The sequence below is a fragment of the Chelmon rostratus genome, chromosome 14 (genome assembly GCF_017976325.1).
Source record: "Chelmon rostratus isolate fCheRos1 chromosome 14, fCheRos1.pri, whole genome shotgun sequence".
Lineage (NCBI taxonomy): Eukaryota > Metazoa > Chordata > Actinopteri > Chaetodontiformes > Chaetodontidae > Chelmon > Chelmon rostratus.
Window position 1 is genome coordinate 17531827 of NC_055671.1, and position 21344 is coordinate 17553170.

Sequence of the window (21344 nt, forward strand, 5' to 3'; positions counted from 1 at the left end):
TGTTATTATCCCTTATTATCCCTCCCTGTGTATTTGTTTTGATAGTGATTGGAAGGCTAAATGCTACTGCGCTGACATATACACACCAAATATGATAGGGGCAGTAAAGGTTGGAGCACCTTGGCCACTGCAGTTTGCAGCTATTGTAAAAGCATTTACCATGCTAGAACATTTATGTGTGAATAGTAGCTTGAGTAGCAATTTCATAAATAATAAGTCTTGCAGTTCATGAATCTGGTTTAAACTTTGGCTCATTTGGCTCCTGCTCATGTAGACAGAAAATCAAAGACTCTAGTGGTCAACCTGTGAGGTGTTTTTCTCACTAAAATAGAAAAATAGAAGTAAATACTTGGTAAAGGAAAATGATAGCAGCACTTTTCTTGCATGCTAAAGAACTAAAAAACATCATGTGTTTTTCCCTCTCATCACTGTACTGAACTCGAGTTCACCACAGCCCAGTTTATGACATGTTTTTATGTCAAAATTGGATTCTGCCAGGGGGAAAGTCAAAGAGTTAAGCCTTAGGTGTCAGTTTTATGCTCCACTGTCCATTTTACCTCAAAGCTCTTGTATCTGTCAATACAATCATCCTTGAGGCCATCCCAGTTGAAATGAAGATAATAATCTACAGCCTTATTGATCTCTTTTTCTCAGCATGTTCCACCAGGTCAGGCAGTGTCGGTTTGTGGCACCTCAGGTGCTCCAGATTAGAGCTGGATCCCATTTCGCCCTGCGAGAGGATCGTGTGATTTACATTTGTCATTTAAAGTACTTCCTCAGATGAAAGTTGTTAACTGTAGTGTAACTCGGAGACCTTTTGTTAATGAACAGTGTCAGGATGAAATATATACCGGTGGGTTAAAGGCCTATTCCATCGGTCCCATGTTATACGCAATAAAAACAACACCTCGGATTTACACAAAGTTCAGAGAGGAACATTCACTGTCTTTCTTGCGTGTATGATGCATAATATATCCTCTGAATGCTACAGTCATTAAACTTCACTGGTGTGTTGAGATGCAGAAGCGAGATCATTTCATAAGCTTAAAGATCGACACGTCATTCTTGTGGAGTTGCGCCAGCGCCCTCAAACGCTCTCCCCTCTCTAGAGACACGTCAGGGGTTAAGAGCTTAAAACGGGAAAAGTGCTTTGATTCTAAGTGGAGACAAACAGAACAGAACCTCCCACCAGCTCTTTTATTCTTGTTTATTCATACAACTTTTCACGCTCGGCAGCAGTGCTCACAAAGCAGAGCGCTGTCAGTCAAAGCAGAAGAGGGGGGGATGGACAAGTGTGCCAGAACTTTGAATCACACACTTATATAAAACTTTTTGACGTGTGTTTGTTCTTTATACAGTATGCTCTACAGATAAAACATAATAAATGTAATTCTGCAACTTAAAATGTGTCATTTCCTCATCCTCTGCTATTTCTTCCTCTTCTTGTAGTCATATTGGTGGCGGTAGTATTAATACATGCACTAATCTTGACGTGTCATGTCTCTGGGGTGTCCTCTGCTTGTAAAACACGCACGCTTTCATCCCACGTACTTCGTGATGACATGACAGGCAGTAGTCAGAGCACAAACACCACCGCTGTTATCTCCGGCCTATTGCTGCCGCCGCTGTCCCGCCGGGTTTGATCCCCGCGGTGACTCGTGTCTCAGGTGGGGCCTGACAGAGGACCCGCAGGATTATCCAAACAATGCTAAAACTGGGACATACGGATTAGCTTTGGCCATGTAATCCCCAGTGGAGTTCCCACAACCCCCAAATGCTCAAAGGCTCCTGCATTTACTTCGAGAAGTTTTGAAGATTTGGAGTTGTGTTTAGGTACTCATGGATCATAAATGGTCAGCAAAGATGTAATTCTAAGTGAAGTAAGTTTTACACATGTATAAACTTTAATTAGCACCTATGCAGGGCCCATAGAGGTGGAGGTTTGGTTCAAGACAGCTGTCACAAACCAAACTTCATCAAACTATCTTTAATATTTCATTGTAAGTTTTGGTGCTAAATAACTCTACTGCAGATAAGTTTTGTATAACTGTATCTGCTGGACAAGATGCTGGAGTTCACAGTTATTTTCCACTTTACAGATTTACAATGCCACAAATTTAACGTATCACTGTGTCATGTTTTTTCCAGGATCACGACCACTGCTGCTTGCATGATGGACCTGAGGAGGTATCCGCTGGATGAGCAAAACTGCACCCTCGAGATAGAGAGTTGTGAGTAATTCCTTCCTTTTTTCATGAATTAATCTCTCCAGTCATTTATTGATATTATGTTTCTTGTCAGAGCTATGAATCTTAAGTGTCTGTGCCTTTATACACTGGCATAGCCTCGGCTTTATTCAGCCAGCCGTCAGGAACTACGGTCTGTGTGACTGGGCCAGCACTGGGCCCCAACAATTTATGCACTACTGTGGTGCAAGGATTTTCTCAGAATTTTAATATTTTCGACATAATCCTTCCCATCCAATTTGCTGTATTTCCCTCGGTAAAAGCAGAAGCATTACTTCCTTCCTAAATATACCCTCAGCTGAGTTTGCTCCTCATTAGTTCACATAAATACCATAGAGCATTTTTTTTATGGCACAGAAATTGGTTCCTAGAAGAAATGTCTTTTTTTTTTAACTACATTTATGTGGCACACACATGGAAAAATAGTGGCAATTTAGGTAAAATAGATTTAATAAGGCTTTTTTTAATAATGCCTTTCATTACAGTTTGCCGTGGATGATGCACTGGGACCACATAAGTAGTACATAGTAATCTGCGCTGTCCGTGGTGCTAAAGTGATAAAACAGAGCAGTTTAGATTCAAATGGCAACAAATTCTGAGCTCTGCCTCATAATGGGTGGTGTTGCGCCACCTGCCATTTAACCACAGGGAACTGGTTTAAGGTTTGAATGAATCCCACGACCACCATCAGTGTTTTTCAGTTTATCCTCACTCAGCTTTGTATCTATATGATAATGGAAAAAAAAGAAAAACACAGGGTGTCTGTTGCTGATTTAAGATTCTTGAATGGTGTTATCAGTAAACCCGGAAATGACTTCTTCTTTTATAACTTTGGGATGTGGCTCAACACAGCTGACAGCTAACTGCTGCTCAGATGCCAAAAATCCCACTGCCTTAGTTCCTGGCACACGAGAGAGGGATGAAAGTAGTGGGGAGGTCGGAGGAAGTGACCTCGCTCTTCATCTACCGTCACAGGGAAAATGAAATTTGTTTGCAAACCAAGATGATTGAACTCGCAGAAGCTTAGTCAGAACTCAACTGGATAACTGTAAATCCATTTGAATGTAGCTGCCATACAGAGTTAGGGCCAAAGGATGTTTGAGTCAATTGTGCAAGTGAGCTGGAAGGCCTACAGCTGGTGCTGGTGTGCAGAGGGAACTAGAGCATGAAGAGCAGAAGAGGCCGTTTAAAGAGCTTTTGTGAATTCAAGATTGCACAATAAAGTTTGGAGTTTAAACTTTAGCAGAGACCTTATCAGAGACCCAGATTTTTGTAAATATCTGCTTATTCTGAATTTGATGCAGCAACACATTTCAAACAAGTTGGGACAGAAGCAACGAAAGACTGGGAAAGTTGTGGAACGCTCCAAAAACACCTGTTTAGAACATTCCACAGGTAAACAGGTTGATTGGTAACAAGTGATAGTATCATAATTGGGTATGAAAGGAGCATCCTGGAAAGGCTCAGTCATTCACAAGGATGGAGGGAGGTTCACCACTTCGTAAACACATGATTTTATAAAGGAATTTACTACATGGGCTCTGGTTTGAACCGTTTGTCAGTAAACACACATGTAAACGATTGCATTCAGTTTTTAATTTATGTTTTACTCAGCATGCCAACTTTTTGGGGCTTGGGGTTGTAGTAACAGGACCTGCTATGAGGATTTTTGCATGCCATCGCTGTTAAGCCACGATCACCTTTTCCAGCGATTTCTCGCCTCTAAATGAAGCCTGGAACGTTCCGTACGCAAAGCTAATGATGCACGTCTCCGCAGACAGAATATGCTGCACCCGATACAGGCCATTTGTCCAGCAGCCTGCTGAGTTCTGTGAGAGTCTGGTTACAGGAAGGCATGAATGCTCTACTGTACGAAAGTCAGCTAATGGATTGCAGTTTGCTTGCTGCATGATGTCCACATAAGACTCTCCAACCGTATTACATCTTGCATACGATTCCATGAATCCCATGAAATCAGTTTGTCGATATCAAATTTTGAATTAAAACACACATTTTATCCATCCTCAGGAGGAAAAATGGAGGCCATCTGGGCTGCAGATAGGTACAATTAGGTTGGCAGTAGAAAAAAAAAGAACAAAAATCCAAAACAAAACAGAAAAAGCAAACTTCCAACTTAGTGAGGAGAGAATGCCAACAGAGAGGGAATTGAAATCAAGCTGTGGCAGATTAGTGTGAAAGAGAGATGTGGAACAGGATGAGAAACATTTTGTGTGTGTGTGTGTGTGTGTGTGTGTGTCTAAGATGTTACGGCAAATAGTTGAAGGGAACCAGGAGGGGACAAACCAATTAAACTTATTTTGCAACAGGTTTGACAAGCAGACCTCAGGCCAGCTACCCCTCTCCTATACAGATGACAGACGACAGCACCTTATCAAATCTAAACTATCCACCAAAGATACAACATCACTGCTTATTTCTTCTACCCGGTTGTCCATCACTGCCGCTTCTTTGCATGGAGTGAGGGATGCTTTGCTTTTAATCCCCACCAGTGAACCTGAAATTAGTGACCACTGTCCCTCATGACCTGCTCACACAGCTACTCAGCCGCAAAGCCGCAACGATTCGTCGATTAATCAATTGTTCAGTCAAAAGAAAAATAATTGCCAACTATTGTGATAATCGATTGATTGTTTCAGTCACTTTTCAAGCAAAAATATCAAACATTTGCTGGTGCCGGCTTCTTAGATGCAAGAATTTGGACAACAGAAGCAATTTGATGATGAAGATGTCAATTTGAGTTTTGGGAAATTGTAAATTGGATTTCTATATATCAACATTTTTATTGATTAACTGTACAAGTAATTGATTAATTATGAACATAATCTGCAGATTCATCAATAATAAAAATAATAATTCATTTCTGCTGGTATAAAATGTGCCGACTCATTTGGAATTAAAAAAACAAAAAAAAAAAACTCATTTTTGTATCCACACACTTCACACTACTGCTGCACATATAGTCACAGACCAGGGAGAAACCAGGAAAGTGTTGAAGCGGTAGTGCTGAGAGGATGACCGTCTATGACAGACTATACACACTGTTCGCTTGTCATCTACTGTCTCGTTCCAAGGGGAGCAACAAGCAAAAATACTTTAATCAAACCTAATCTGGAATCTGGTCTGCCTCCAGTGTTACCTCATACTGTGCAGTGTCCGTTTAAACTACTTGTTTGAACAGAGTTCAGGGGAATGACGGCAGGCGAGTGAGGGGGAGACAGAGAGGGACATTTGCTGTTCTCGAGTGCCTCGCAGCACAGCTCAGCATCAGCACCCTGAGCATGAATCCTTCTCCTTTAATTTGTTGACAGGCTTTTTCCCACCAACTTTAAAACACACCGGCGGGGGAGCAGTAATTGTAGCCGTGTGTGCGTGCGTGCATGCATGCATAGATGTGAGTGTTTATGTGTGTGCACGTCGCAGGCACTTGAAAATGCGACGTGCCCAGCAGATAAAAATTTGAAAACACAAACACGCGTCCCCTCGTTTGTTTCATCTGTGCCCCGAGCGTTAAGGGCCTCACGGAGCAGCGGCATGAATGAGATCTCTGCCGGTTTGGACCGTCTTAGATCTAGTGTTGCCTTCAATGACTCCTCTCATGTGTTAGATTTACGCAGCCGTGCTCTTTGTCTTCTCTCAGTCCTTGAGTGTGTTTGTTCTCTCACTGTCCTGGTCTGCACTCGTGCTTCTGTCTCTGTTTTATCTCTCTTTGCCCGGCCCCTCCTTTCTCTTCTTTCATTTTCACACATTTCTGTCTTTTCTGTCTGTTGGCTTGTTTCCAGTGAATTTGATTGCTCCAGAGCCTCCCAATATCCCCGGTACTGAGCCACTTGGTGATGCCTGTGATTTAACAAGCTTTGACAAGTTGAATAACATCCAGGAACTTTCATTTATGGATCAGGATTTCACCCCTTTACATTGACCTTTTGTAATTATTTTAGGCAAAAGTTAAATTGCTGACCCTGGTTTGATTACCAACTTTTAATCACGCAATGACAAGCCGTTTCACTACGGTGGGTGCCATGTCAGCATGGTTGTTGAATGCAAAGAGAGATGGAGCCAAGTATTGCTTTCAATTCTGCAAGAAAGTTCATTGATCTGTTATAATTTTCAAGTCACACACAAAAAAGCATTAATCTTTCTGAAACTCAGCTGCACAGTTCTGTCACCTGTTGAATGGAAGGAAGTTGAAGAAATACTACATATGCTGATATTACAGATGCACTGAGCCTGGAAAAAAACTGCATCCAATATGTTTACTTAATGGCAGATTTCCCAGCTGCAGCTCTATATGCAGAAGTCTTTGTCTTTTTGTCAACCAATTCCCCCTTGAAACTGCACCATTTTATCCTTATTTAGGATTTTCTGTCCTGAATCAAACGGGCACTTGCATGGACAGGGCTCATGTCCTCTGTGCTCATCATTTGTAGCATGTTTGACGTGAATGTGAGTGGAGGGAAGGGAGAAATAGAAAACCTCACGCTTGCAGCGGTTGGGATGCGGAAATGTAAATGATTCATTCTGGATAGCCCGGGGACTTTTCCTGCCCTGCCTGTGACTAATGGTTTGGTGGATTTGCAAATCGCTCGCCCATATTTTGGATTGCGAGCATAAATAAATGCAGAATAAAGATTAACAAATAAATTCAGAAACACTGCCACAGCACTGTGATCTAATTTCTGACACTGGAGACTGCGGTTTGTGTTCTGTTTCTTAACAAACGTCAACTTTGGTTTATTGTTATCATGACTAACTTAAACCAAGTTATTCTAATTTCCAAAAGTTAACCAAACTTTTACTATGGAGGTAGCAGAATGTTCACTGTCCTCAGATAAATTGGTATGGGTCATCTTATAGGGAAGTGTAATGCTGTCAATATGTAGGGCTGCCACCTCATTAAAGAGCAGTAGATGTGTTTGGCATCAGAATACTTAGAGGAGATGTTGTAGGAAGCAAACCGAGGAAAAACGAATCCTGGGAAGCTAATTAAAACTAGCTTAAGCTGAAGAAAGAAATACAGTAAACAAAGTGCAGCAAGCTGCCACCTGCTCCCCCTCTGCTGGCTAGTGACAGGCTTTATATCCTCTCAGCCTCACTTAACTGGCAACTTCCACCGCTGAGTTAACGACAGGTGGTTGTCAATCACTACTGACATCACAATTTACTTATGGGCACGCACACACATGCACATGAGTGCATCAACTTTAACAGAAAGTTATTTACCACAGAACAATACCACCAGTCTGTAGCTTTAAGAGTAAACAGGTAAAAGTGTTGTTTACAGTCAGTGTTGCTCACCAAAATGCATTGAGTGTATCTTTAAAGTCTGCACATTGCTTTTACCTGCCAGGTAAGTGTTTTTTTTTTTTAAGTGGAGCATTGACATTTCTTTGTGTATACATGTGTATATGGTGTATTATCTGGGCACTTTATTGTACATTTTTCTGCATATCTTTTATTAAAATGCTGAATCACCTTTTCTCCTCTCAATATGCCATAAAAATATGATATTTGTTTACCTGACGACTCTGCTATGGTATATTAAGGCGGTTCTGAATATGTTATAAATATGAATTATACTTATGGGGTACATTGTACTTTGTAATTCTAATTACATGGTTCATCTTTTTTTTTTTTTTTTTTTTTTTTTGGCATTTCTTCTTCTTGGTTTCTTATTTTGTAGTCATGTGACCTGTCAGGTGACTGCTTTGGACAGGTACTTGTAAGGTGCATCTCTGCATTTGCTTCATGTGTAAAGACAGGCTTGTGCCCACAGGAGTTTTTATGGGAGCAAAATTTAGATCTGATAAACATGTCAAATGCCTTTTCTTCCTTATGAAAGAGTATTTAAAATTGAGCATCATTTCTGTCCATGTTTACTAGCTTGCATTTTTCCCTGACTTTGTTTGCACATTACTACGTACCTTTGCATGTTACCACCACCTGTAGATTAGTGGAGTAGTGTGAAACCATTAGCAGGAGTGTGTCACCTGGGAGAATGCATGCATGCATGCATGAGATAAACCAAATAGGGACCCACTCATAGAAAAACATATCCATAGGGCTGCTAGAGGTTAAAAACTCCACAGGGAACCTTTTGAGAGTACCCATGATACGATTTGACCAACTCTAATTGAGCAGATGATCTACACCATTTCCACAAGCAGACTAACAACAGAAAAAGCAGTAACCGCGGTCACTTCAACGAATCATAACAGGGCGTAACAAGACCCATATGCATATGGTATGCATTTATGCTTCAAGGTATGGGCAGAACTTTAAGGCAGCAGAGGTAATGTTGTAAAACACAGGGTGTGGTCAATTCTGAGGGAGAAATCCTACTTTTAGTTAAAGAAAATCTCACTGGGTTCTCCTCATTCCAAGTTTATGATCCAGGGAGAGCTGTGAGGCGGAGTGTTAACTCTTTGCTCATAACTCAACTCTGTGTTGGCTTACCTTTAAGCAAACGTCATAACTAAGATAGATGCAAGTGATAAAAATGACTACACTCTGGGTATGAATACATGATATGATAGAAGGTACAGAAGATATTTAGTTGTGCCTCGGTCTGTTGTGTTATCTGTGATGTTTTTACTGCTCCAAGGACTTCATAACACAAAGACACTGTAGATGCTGGCCTGTTTTTATTCTGAGGCAAAGTAAACTTGGCTTTAGTACCACGCTAACTCAGCCTCACATTCAGCTGTGTTGGATAAGGGTTGGGTTTATAACTTTGCAAGCCAAGCCCTGTCACCCTGCATTTGTTCTGTTGCTACTTGCTCAGCATCTCTATAATGCATGCGTAATCCAGGACTTCAACACAGCGTAGTAGGCCACACAGGATTCCACCTCAGTGCAAGGAAATACCTTTGCTTGCATTATTTAAAAGGGTTAAACCCCAGTTGTTCTGGGTCACTGTGACAGTAATGCAGTTTACTATGTACAGTATATACAGTGCTGTATAGTAGCTCTACCTTTACAGGAAGCTGACTGTACATAGTCAAAGATGTAAGACTGACTTCACAAGTACAGCAGCTGTGCACCTATTCAATAAATCATGAGAGGAGTGGGGTCACTCAGCCATTAAACACCGAATACACTGAAGCTTTTTAGCTGCTTAGCTTAGCTGCTTTAGCTTTAGCATGGATGTGACTGCTGATGGCTCTTCAGGACACAGCGAAACTGTGAATTTGCTTTGAGAAAAGCCTCAAGACAGAACTCAAACACGAGTTAAGATGGACTTGTCTTAAGTCGCCGACACATTCAGATCCTCACACATGCACGCCTAAACAGATGAAGACGTCCCTGTTTATTTCTGTGTCGACTGAGAGGGCGGCGAGAGGCTCGTTGCATCTGTTATTTCACACAGCTGCGGTGCACTCACAATGAAACTATCATTTCATTACTGCATCTCTACCAAGTAATAGTTATATTTTCTGCACCAGCGATCCACATCATATGGACAGAGCCACTTCCACCGACTATCTCTCTTGCTATCTGTGCCCATCAGAGCCCATTTTTAGAAAGCTTGCACGTCCTCTGGGGTGTGAATGGTTCCTGCACGTGGGCTTGCATGGCTTATTTATTTAGCTTAACTTCAGATGTTCTGGCCCTGTCCGGGGCATGCAGTCGGTTACTGCTTGCTGTGAACTGCTTAAGTTTGAAGACATTTTTTAATTGGACACCGGGAGTAACATTAAAGTTGCTTTGAACTGCGTGGAATCAAAAATTCATCTGAGAGATATTTAAGAGTGGAGTGGCCTTCTTAGCTCGCAAGGGAGACTGAGAGCCAGCGTTGTTCGGGTGGGGGGTGGGGGGTTGATTTGGGCCCATTTGTGTGTGCGTCTGTGCAAGCATGTCTGTGTGTGTTGTTATATTACTATGCATGTGTTTGCCTTCGTCTGTGCATTAAGTTGACAGGCAGTTCCTTGTGTAAATCCTGGACTAATCTAACGGCTTGTTTGGTGGTCTCGCATTCAAAAATCTGTCTGTCTGACATCTTTTGATTTAAGGTCCTGTTCTCCATTGAGCTTTGTGAACACAGCAATTGTAAAAAGCTATCTCATTATAGACATGAAGAAAAATCAGGTAAAGGGACATTTTGATTGTTGTCAGGGCTTCTGAATGGCCTTTAAAATGCACAAAGACAACAGTGTTTATTACTAGTTCCCACGTTTTATTACAGGTGTATGATGTTTCATAGCACCATTCAGAAAAAAAAACTTTGTTATTAATGATTATGTTTTGCCCAGAGCAATATCAAAGCCAGTGTTTCATCTCCCTCCAAAATCCTTCTTTGCCCATTAAAACAAATCAACTGAGACATTATTTCATAAGCTTGATAAAAAAGGCCTGGAGTCAGATTTGGTCAGGGAGATATGCCAGAGTCCCAGTTAAATAGCTTTAGCATTGTATTGTTATCTCCTCTGATGCTATCGTGAACAATTTCATTTATTTTTGGCCTGCCAACACTCCCAGACTGTGGAATCCACGAGAGAAGCCCTAGTGCTCGCGTAAAATACATACCGTCACACCCATAGTGTCTTTTTTCCCTGTTTTGCACTGAAGGGATGAGTTTGCATCTCGTGCCACTGAGGAATCAATGAGCTGGTTTCCTCTTTTCATAGCTAACAGTCATACTGTGGGCCAACTCCCTCTTGTCTGTGATGTATTGCAGTCCATGCTTTTTTCCCTCTTTAATTTTTCACTCTCACTTCAGTTGATTTTCATGTATCGTGGGAATCAGCACGATCAATCCATGCCAAACGCTGTGATGTAATCACGTTAACATGAAGGCGGAAAACTGCAAAGTCAGCCTCAGCGACACAGAAACAATGGAGTGAAGTTGGACAATCAATTTTATGAGGACCGGATCGAATCACTGACTCCGATATGTGTACGGTTTGCAAAAAGGCATTCACTCCTCTTTACTGCAAGTGCGCATTCACAGATATGAGTGTAGTTGTTGTGTGTTGGCAGTTGCTTATGATATTAATAATCTTTTTAACTTGTATCAGTCGTCCCTGGAGAGGCTGCCATGTGTGTTGGATGGCGCTGGATGGAGCGAACCATATATTGACAACTCAATGCTGTGCTCAAATTGCAGAGCTTCTCCCAAGGCGCCGGAGGAAAGGCGACTAAAATCAAAAGGCTTTATCCTGTTGGGATCAAGAACATGCGCAGCAATCTGCCCACCAGATCCTGAGAAGCTGACATTTCGTTTTGAGGCGGTACAAAAGGAAAGCTCGCGGAGTGTGCAAAATAGAAAGGGTTCATCCTTGCTGTAAATTTCAATGGCATTTTTTTTATATATCCTGTGTATAAGTGGTGGTGGTACAAGACCAGAGGGTCGCCAATGAAACAAGCTTTCATTCCCTGGGGACGATCCACTGGGGCTGAACTTTACATTTGGAATTTCAAGTAGGGGAGGTTATTCAGTCGTGGTTTGATCACTTAAGAAATGTATCCAAAATTAAGTTATTTCTGTCTGCCCCTGACCTGACCTGCCTTTTTTTCATCCCATCTCCACTAATATAATTTCCTTATACTCTGCACTTAGTAGAGAAGCACTTAATCGTCTGCAGTTGGTTCAAAATGCAGTTGCCAGGCTTTTTACTGGAACTGAGAGAACACATTAATCTCATTTTACCATCCGTCCTTTGGCTACTTATTGCCTTTGGAATATATTTTGAGATTTCATCGATTATGTGAGGTGATGATGATGACGGTGATGTGCTATGACCGCCCATGCTATATTTTCAGAAATACACTGTTTTTGAGAGAGAGAGGGAAAAAAAAGCCGCATGTTGAGCGCAGCCAGCACCCAACTCCGCTTTCGTCAAGAGGAACAAGAGATGTCAGAGGGTGTTGAAAGCAGCCGCTGAAGAGTCTGCTTTAATAATTCAGAGCAACTAAATAGGTCACACAAGTATTAATTAAGCAGAGCAGGGTGTGGGGGAGGGAGAGAAGAGGGAAGGTTGAGTGAAAGATAGACAGACACGTAAGGGTAGTTGTGACAGAGAAATAAGCGAGAGGAGAGGAGTGTAATCAAATGGAAAAAGTGGTGGGAGAAAGGGAGATAAAAAAAACAAGTCAGAGAAGAGTGGGGAGGAAAAGGAGACCAGAGGAGGAAGGACGTGTGGTGTAACGGTCTATAATGTGTGCGGTAATCAATGAAACAGCGTGGGAGTTCCCTCTAAATTGTTCTGTCAAACATGCTCTCGTTCCTCATCCGGCCCGTCCCCGTCATCACCGGCATCCCACACATGATGTACATACTCATGCAAATCAGACATGTTAATTCATTTTCGAGCAGCTAAATCTCCCCGTCGTCAGCATTCAACAGAGTAATGGTCACACTAATGCAAAAAAAAAAAAAAAAAGAGTCAACTTCCACGCAAGCAATCAAAACGAGTCGCTCAACTGAACTCGACTGACATGCAAGCAAATCCCTGCTGCAGCAGACCTGCAGCCCCAACAACTGTTGCAACCATCACAAATGATTACTACGTTGCATGTTTCGTCACTGAAAACATTCCCAAGAGCTGTTTAATCCATCTCCTGCTGTTCCCTAAAAATGCAGCGGCACACATGCACTTCATGAGCGGCAGGACGGTTTTAACAGCTTCACGATGTAAGGCCGCAATATTCGGTTTGTTTGTCTCGAGGCAGCACAATGTAGCGCAGCTCTTGGCCTCCTGCCTCCCAGTTGAGCAAGTTCCCACTTCGATACACTCAGAACTGCGGGGAAAATCTAGCGCTGCTAGCTTGCTCTCCGCAAAGTATAGCATCCAAACTGTTGTGCATTATAAAAATTAGCTTTGTAGCCCTAAAGAAGCTGTTTCTGTTTTAAAAGAAGCTCGTCTGCTGTGCATGCCGCTTTGCAGGGCTTTTTTTGTTTTGTTTCACCACTCTTCACAGTTTCGAGCCACCCTTCTAAAAAAAAAAGTGCACCAACCCCAGCTGTCTCCTGTCTGTCCTCGTCTCCTCATCTCCTTCGTCTCCTCTCTTTGAGACCAATGCTCTTATGCCCTGAAGTCAGCAGACGTGACAACCGCACCACAGCAGACAGTAGGCAGTGGATTATGCAAGAGCCAACTTTCATGGTCTGATGAAGATTTTCTACTTTTCTTCTTGCAGCACTTGTCTCGAGCTCTAACTACAGAGTACCGTGTTACTCAATCATTTATCGCTCCTGCCCGCTGGCCGCTTTGCCGTCCATGTCCCCACTGATTTGGCCAAAATGAGAGCAAAAGAGCGAGTAGATTTGCTTCAGATTAATATTAATGGACTTGCTTCTTGTCCCTTTGCAGATTTTACTGAACTTTAGTGATGAAAATGGACGCCAAGCCTGATTATTTAATCATTCTTGCTCTTAGTATTTAATAATTGAGTTGCTCATGGGACAAAACATAATAAAGTTGACTCACATACATTTAGTCCATGCAGAAAGGGTTCCCTCTGCTACTATGTGGAATGTTATATGCTCAACTTGATTTCATAATTTATAGTTTTAACAGGCTTTTTCATAATTGAGTTATTGTCAAGAATACAGTACCGAGACATCAGCGTGTGCGTTGCTCACGGGTATCTCAGATTTTGATGTTCAGGTGCACTCGTACAAGGCATGGCACTGCCTGGGAGCCGCTTAGTGGCCCACTATAGACCATTATGTGATTGTACCGGGCAGCTGAACTGTGAACTGTGTGAGTGCTTATGAATCAAGGTTAAAATAATCTGTTAAAAAATTCACTACCCAGCATTTTTCCTGAGCGTTTCCAAGGTTATATCATGCCGCACTATCGCAATTGAGGAGTCAAGAAGAGTCAAGAGCACACAAGTGGATACTTTTGCATATAAAATAAAAATAATAATAATAATAATAATAGTAGGCTGCTGGTACAGGTACTTTTCAAAGCACACACACAAAAAAAGATTTTTAACCACTCATCAATTGAATAATTATGAGTTGTTACTTGACACTGACTTCCATTCATTCTCACCACTATAGTCTGACTTAGATGAGCACATTTTCCTCTTTACATACAAGATGCACACTGTAGTAGCAAACAAGCAAATGCATTCATAGTGTAAATGCATACACACTAAGTGAAAGTGTGGCGTAAGAGTCGTCCTTTCCTTGTGGATAACCTCGTATTTTTAGACAAAAAAAGTAGCCACTGTGTCTGCTGTCAGCAGACTGTAAAATAGCGACTAATGCAAACCTAATCAAGTGCCGAGTGATTAATTAACTGGCCTGTGCGGGATCCAGATGGGACACGATTATGAACATACATACAGGCCATTAGCAATCCTCAGTAATTCCTGTTCTCTGTACCCTCTCAGATGGTTACACTACAGATGACATTGAGTTCTACTGGCGAGGAGGAGACAATGCTGTGACGGGGGTGGACAAGATTGAACTGCCCCAGTTCTCCATTGTGGATCATAAGCTCATCTCCAAGAATGTCGTCTTCTCCACAGGTAATAGTGACCGACAGGCTGAGATGCATGAATCACACCACTAATAAAAGAGAATTAGGCTCGTTAGCATTGTTAGCTCTGAAATAAATGTTATCTTGAAGCATACTGTATATGTTCAGTTTTGTTTTTTTTTTAACATACACTTAACTATTATTACTTTTTTTTATGATATTAGTTTCTGTCTCTTAGGATTATTTCACTATCATTACGCCGATGCAAAGAGGTCAATATGGCAATTCATAAATAGTGACTCATTTCATTGTTTGTACTTTCTGATATGAAAGCAGCATCAACTAATTTCCAGAAATGCAAAATGTTATGTAAATGTGCAAACCCACATACAAACCTTCGAATGAAATGCTGTCCTGGGAGACAGAAGACACCATGACTTATTTAACAGCAATAAACAAAAAGAATGCTGTCTGATACAATGAAATATTCATCCCTTCTGCATTTTCATATTCATGAATTTGTCATGCAAGCAAGCAAATGTAAGCGGGACAGCGATTCTGCTGAATACAGTTTCCGGATACTGTATTGAATGAGATGAGAACATGAATGCCGTGGGAGAATAGAGACTCGGCCAATGAGAGGGCTTGTTTCGTCTGCAAGGGGTCACACGTTCCACACGACCCTCTTAATAAGATAACGCTTCCTGACGAATGCACATGAATGTTTGTGTGCATATGTGTGTCTGTTTGTTGTCCATTAAAATGCATGCAAGTCTACTCAAGTGTGTCCCTGCAGTGTGCAGGTTTTTATTACTTTATACAGAGATACGGTGGACGGGGGAATCCTTTTTAACGCGCTGTCTATTGCGATAAAGGAGGGAGCGACCTGGGGGTCACTCAGAGACGCAAACGTCAGCACAAGCGCCTGGGCTTTTATCCAATACAAGTGTCATGTTTCACTCCACGGATCGGCAATGTCACTGTTGTCCTTATGAATTATAAATATGCACTGTTGCACGACCGTCCTGTTGTTTTCTACCTGAGTTGCTTCCTCACTTTATAAAGAAATTATTCAGTGATTCTCTCATGCCAACATTAACTAACTGACATACCAAGAGGATCTGCAGCTGGTGGATTGTTGGCGCGTTCATTTAAACGACCTCGTCCCCTTTATGTGCATGCATGGCTTTCCAGCGAACCGGACATTGCAGTGCGTTCTAGCACTTCTTGTGGTGTCTGTTCCCATTCAGCTGTAATGCGAATCAAACCAAAATACAGCCAATCCCCCGAGGAGAGAAATGTGTGTGCTGATACAATTTCCAAAACCCTGCTGTGGGCTTATTTCAAAAGGAGCAGAGATAAGCAGGAAAAAAAAAAAAAAAAAAAAAACACACACACACAAACAAACACACCACAAAAAAATCCACAGAAAAATAATCAACAACCAAATTAATAATCAACAACCAAATTAATAATCAACCATTTATCAGGCCAAAGAGCCTGATAAAAGGGTTCGCTGCTTTTCATTGGTCTTCTTTCAATTTCTTTGGTTATTGACAAAGCAAGTAATTTTTGTTGTGGAGTAAAGGATTAACAGATTAGCCAAATAATAATAATAATGATAATAATGAAGAGAGCAGTTAATCAATAATTAAAGTGTTTGCTGGGAGACTTCTTACAAGAAAACTATTTGATTGCCGTTTAAAAACAATACATGGTTACACTCAGTAGTAATGGCAGAAGAAACATGATGTAGTTATCCTGCCAAAAAAAAAAAACATAAAAAAAGAAGCGGGGGGATAACATCAGACCATGGTGGAGGTCTGAACAATGTTATCCCTTTTTGTACATGGTTTCTAAACCTAGGATTAAGGACTGGGTGCACAGAATGTCAGACAGGAACTGGCATTCTTATCACCAGAACAAGCATTCACTAACCTGAGAGATTTAGCACCCAAACTTACCCATGCATTCATCATAGGGTGCCAGATCAGAGACCGTCACTGTTTTCTGTCAAATCATCTGTTATGCCTGAATTTATGCTGACTTCTGAGAACATCTCAGAATACACACAGTAAGTGTGTTATCTATGAAATAGCGCGAGTCCCGGATACCTCGCACCTGTGGCAAATATTGTGGAAATACATCAACTAACGGTGCTCTCGCTTTTTTTTTCCCTTCCCCCGTCCCGTCTCGGCAGGTGCTTACCCTCGCCTGTCCCTGAGCTTTAAGCTGAAGAGAAACATCGGGTACTTCATCCTGCAGACGTACATGCCGTCTATACTCATCACCATCCTCTCCTGGGTCTCCTTCTGGATCAACTACGACGCCTCTGCCGCCAGAGTGGCTCTAGGTGAGGCCGGCATCGCAAATGTAGACAGATAGCAGGGCACGCTGAAACTGCGGTGGACACTTAAGAGGAAGATTGCACTGGCGCTGAAATGGACTGACCGGGGAAATCCAAGAGAAAGCAATTCATTGATTTTCTTTATTTTTTTTTCTCACAATTTCACCTCATAACATTCACATCACTCACTTGAAGGACAAACAGAGGGACCACTGACAAGTTGAGGACAATAAAAGATACAACATATTTCACAAATTGCCTAAACATTGAATATACACACAAAGGAAAAAAAAGCATTAGTTTGTGGAAGACCTGCTCTGTTTTCAAGTCTTTCACAATCAGCGTGGGCATTAACGGGGTCAAACATCCGTCCCATGAGAACAAATGTTGCCGTGTTCCACAAACGTATTATGAAGTGATTTGTTCCCACTCTGCTTCCAGAGCCTCTGTGCTTTTCTGGAAGTCACAACCCCCCCCCCCCCCCCGCCGTCATCCTCGATTATGTAAACCCCATGTAGCCCGTGAGGTTTGTATTGAGCTTCTAGCTTACTCTGTGTTTATTGGAACCTGCCTTCCTTTCACCCAGCTCCATCCACCCAGCTTCATCCATCCTTCTACCCATCCCTCGCTTTAGTCGACAAGGCAATTTCGCTGATTGACGACTGAGCTGCATTTAGTGATCCGGGGGGGAAGGCATGCATGGGATTTAATGAAAAAAAAAAAAGAAAAAGGTAATGCTCCATAATGGAGGCGGGTCAGCAGAGTTGGGAAATGTTCGGTCACCCCCAGTCTACACTAGATTCAGGAACCACTTTTCTCTGACCTGGTTTCAGGCATTAAAATGGACCTGTAATGTCTGATTCACATGGCCACGGTGCTGCAGAAATCCTTTGTTGTTATTGTTAAGCTCGCGCAGCAACAGCTTGGGAAAATTGCCTGAATCCTATTTTGAGCGGTGGTCACCTGACAGCGTTCTGACAGCTGTATAATAATTTAGTAATTGTTTACAGAGGCTCTCAATAGAAATTGCCTTAAATAAGCACGCTTTGTGTGTGCTTTCAATGTAGCATATACAGGTGCGCGGGGGAGGATTGGTGAGCGCTATAAGAGCTGAGAACACAATTATTTTATCATGCATGGAAAATCGCATTTAAGCTATTGAATCGGGACTCTCATACCAGTTGTAATTCCTGCATATAGATAAAACCACAGACACACTATTGTAAACACGCACCATCCAGGAGCGAATGCTTTGCTTAAACGACAAAAATATTTGATTAAATTACTGCTAGCAAGCGTTAGCGTGTCACTCATAATAAGCACAGACTCAACACGCTGACATGCACAGGCGATCTGACAGCAACTGTCCCCGCAGCATGCTGGGTGAGGCTTCTGAAAACTGTCGACAACTTTCCTCAGTAGGTGTTCTCCGCTAATGAACAAGACCAAGGTTGACATTTGAATTGCAAATCGCTGCACCGCTTCAGGTGCACGTCTTTTAGCTCGCCTCCCAACGCGCAGTTTGAAGTCATGGGGGTAAGCCCCCCGTTTTCATTGATCCTGACAGGCTTAATGAAGCACAGATCAAGTTGATCACAAAGGCGCCTTGTGGTTGGACGGATTAAAACCGCCACACATTCAGGCGGAGTAGTGCAGCAGGGTTTCATGGGGATTGAATGAGGGATGCAAGAAGCAAAAATTGTGAGTGCAAACTGCGCATATTTGTTCTTGATTCACACTTTTTCTGTCATCATATAAAGAACATGGCCTTTCTCCACCAGGTATTACCACGGTGCTCACCATGACTACCATTAACACCCACCTGAGAGAAACCCTCCCCAAAATCCCCTATGTCAAGGCCATAGACATGTACCTCATGGGCTGCTTCGTCTTTGTCTTCTTGGCTCTGCTGGAGTATGCGCTTGTAAATTATATCTTCTTTGGGCGGGGCCCTCAGCGCCAGAAAAAGGCGGCTGAGAAGACAGCTACAGCCAACAACGAAAAGATGCGGATGGATCCAAACAAGGTAAGAATAGCTCAGCTGACCTCCGCAGTTTGTAGAACTTTTAGTTTCGGGTAGAAAGGACTGATTTTCCCCAAATTCAGATATGTTTTCAGAGCACATTCTCTTGATGAACTCCCCTGTGCTCACATTATCAAGTGAAAGCAGTTTTCTTTGCTCTAGATTCACAGAATCAAACATCTTCTTTACTTTGCGATGGGATTTTTATTTAATTATTCATAAAGCCGTCCAAAGAGCTCAGAATAATTACTTGCAAAGAAAAGAAATGTCACCACTTCAAATGGAGGGCCGACCTAATGTTTCTTGCCTTGGCTGTGCCAAGCAAAGCCAGCCTACTTAAGCTTGTGCTATCTATCTGTTTGAATGTGACTTGTTGCCAGTAGAAACAGGGGAAATAAGGTCTCTGAGCCACTTGGTTCTTTGTCTTGAAAGAGTTGCGTTCATGTTCCCATTTTGTGCTCCCAGCTGACATGGACCAAATGCTGGCTCGCTTGCAAAATGGCCAAAGTAACATGGCTGCACACAGACATGCAGATCGCAGCTGAATACAAAACACTGTTTAGAACTAAGCAGAAAAATGGTTGGTTGAAATCCACAGGTTACGATGAGAAATACTAAAAAAAGAAAGTTTCTTGTGAACGCAAGGATTTCATTATTTCATGAAATGCATTGTTGCCAACTTATACCCGCCTACACAGATGAAACCCCTCCACTACTTTTCAGCTGCTCAAGTTACCATGGTGATTCTGTCTGCTTGCAGTGGCTGGTGGGGAATGTAGTCGGCAGAGACGATACTCTGTATGCAAGAATGAAACAAAGGGACATGGATGGCCATGACACGATGTGGGAACCAATCTTTGTGGATGACGCAGCAATTGGGCTTGGCGATCAAAAGAATAAGGTACAGCAAAAAAGCAGTTTTAAAAAAGTTGATATTGCTAACGTACCCAACATTTGCCTGCTTACGCATGTAGCAATATTCTTAGGAGTTGACCTTCACAAACTTATTGTGGAAAAATCTGTCTGTTAAGCTTTTAAATGCTCCGTCATGTTAGCTAGTTGCTAACTTTGTCCGTCCAATGTTTGGTGCTGCAGGTAAAACCAAAACAATGAGCTGAAAGATGCTAAAACGGTCTATTGATTATCCTTCTTGACTCGGAGCAACCCCTTTCACATTAAATGTGATAGTTGCTCCCATTGTTAATTAATATATTCTGAATCAATGTATTCTTATGGTCTCTCAATATCACTTTGGTACTTTAATTTTTTAATTAATTTCAGTGAAATGTGATTTATTAAAGGAGAAAAAATGCTGTTGCATCATATTAATACGCTAGACAAACTTGGCTCTTTTCCTTGAGCAGATGGACCCACATGAAAACATCCTCTTGGGCACTTTGGACATCAAGAACGACATGGGCGTCTCAGAGCTCGCCCTGGGTCTCAATGACCCACGAAACACCATGCTGACATACGACAGCTCAACTCTACAGTACCGCAAGACGGGACTGGCCAGGCACAACTTTGGCCGGAACACACTGGAGTGCCACATGACTCAGAAGAAGAGCCGACTACGGAGGCGCGCCTCGCAGCTAAAGATCACCATCCCAGACTTGACTGACGTAAACTCTATTGACAAATGGTCGAGGATGATCTTCCCAACTGTCTTTTCCTTCTTCAACATTGTTTACTGGCTTTACTATGTCAATTAAAAGAAAAGAAAAAAGGACATTAGTGAGGGCAAGAACAAACAGCAAAATATGTCACTCATTTCTCGTTTGTATATGGGTTGTTTCATTTTTTTACGTGATCTTGTAAAACTGGACTGAATTCCTATATTCAGGACTGGATCCGTCATATCTTGGAAAACCGCATTTGCTGGCTAACACGTAAAAACCTTATGGAATAGAGATTACAAACATATAAGGTGCCTGTTCCTGAGTAGTTGTTTAAAATTTTACATATTTTGTGAATTGTGTATCTTGACATTTATTTTTCAAATGTTTGTTTTCATTTTTTTTATGTTTTTATCATGTTACAGTTACAACGTATATAATTCTTTGCCAACTTTCATATCAGTTAGACACAAATTGACAAGTTGACATATTTAATACTTCCATGGACACTACTTAGAAAGTGCTGAAGCAAGTTCAGGTCAACAGGATTTTCTATGATTAATTCTGTCAAAGAAACAAAATTTATTGTTACTAGAATTAATTTCATACTAATATAAAAAAGGGCCTGAAATTCACAATTTACAATATCATGAAATGTGA

General features: G+C 41.8%; 1 protein-coding gene across 1 annotated transcript in view; it reads left to right on the top strand.

The window, feature by feature from the left end:
• The window catches only part of LOC121617084 (gamma-aminobutyric acid receptor subunit beta-2), a 56977-nt gene extending 36197 nt beyond the window's left edge, over nt 1-20780 (top strand). Inside the window, exons 5-10 of the mRNA XM_041952106.1 lie at nt 2149-2231; nt 14610-14747; nt 16899-17051; nt 18827-19071; nt 19829-19969; nt 20433-20780. Coding sequence (XP_041808040.1) covers nt 2149-2231; nt 14610-14747; nt 16899-17051; nt 18827-19071; nt 19829-19969; nt 20433-20780 — 1108 coding nt within the window. The remainder of the gene's footprint in view (nt 1-2148; nt 2232-14609; nt 14748-16898; nt 17052-18826; nt 19072-19828; nt 19970-20432) is intronic.
• Nucleotides 20781-21344: the final 564 nt, after the last annotated feature.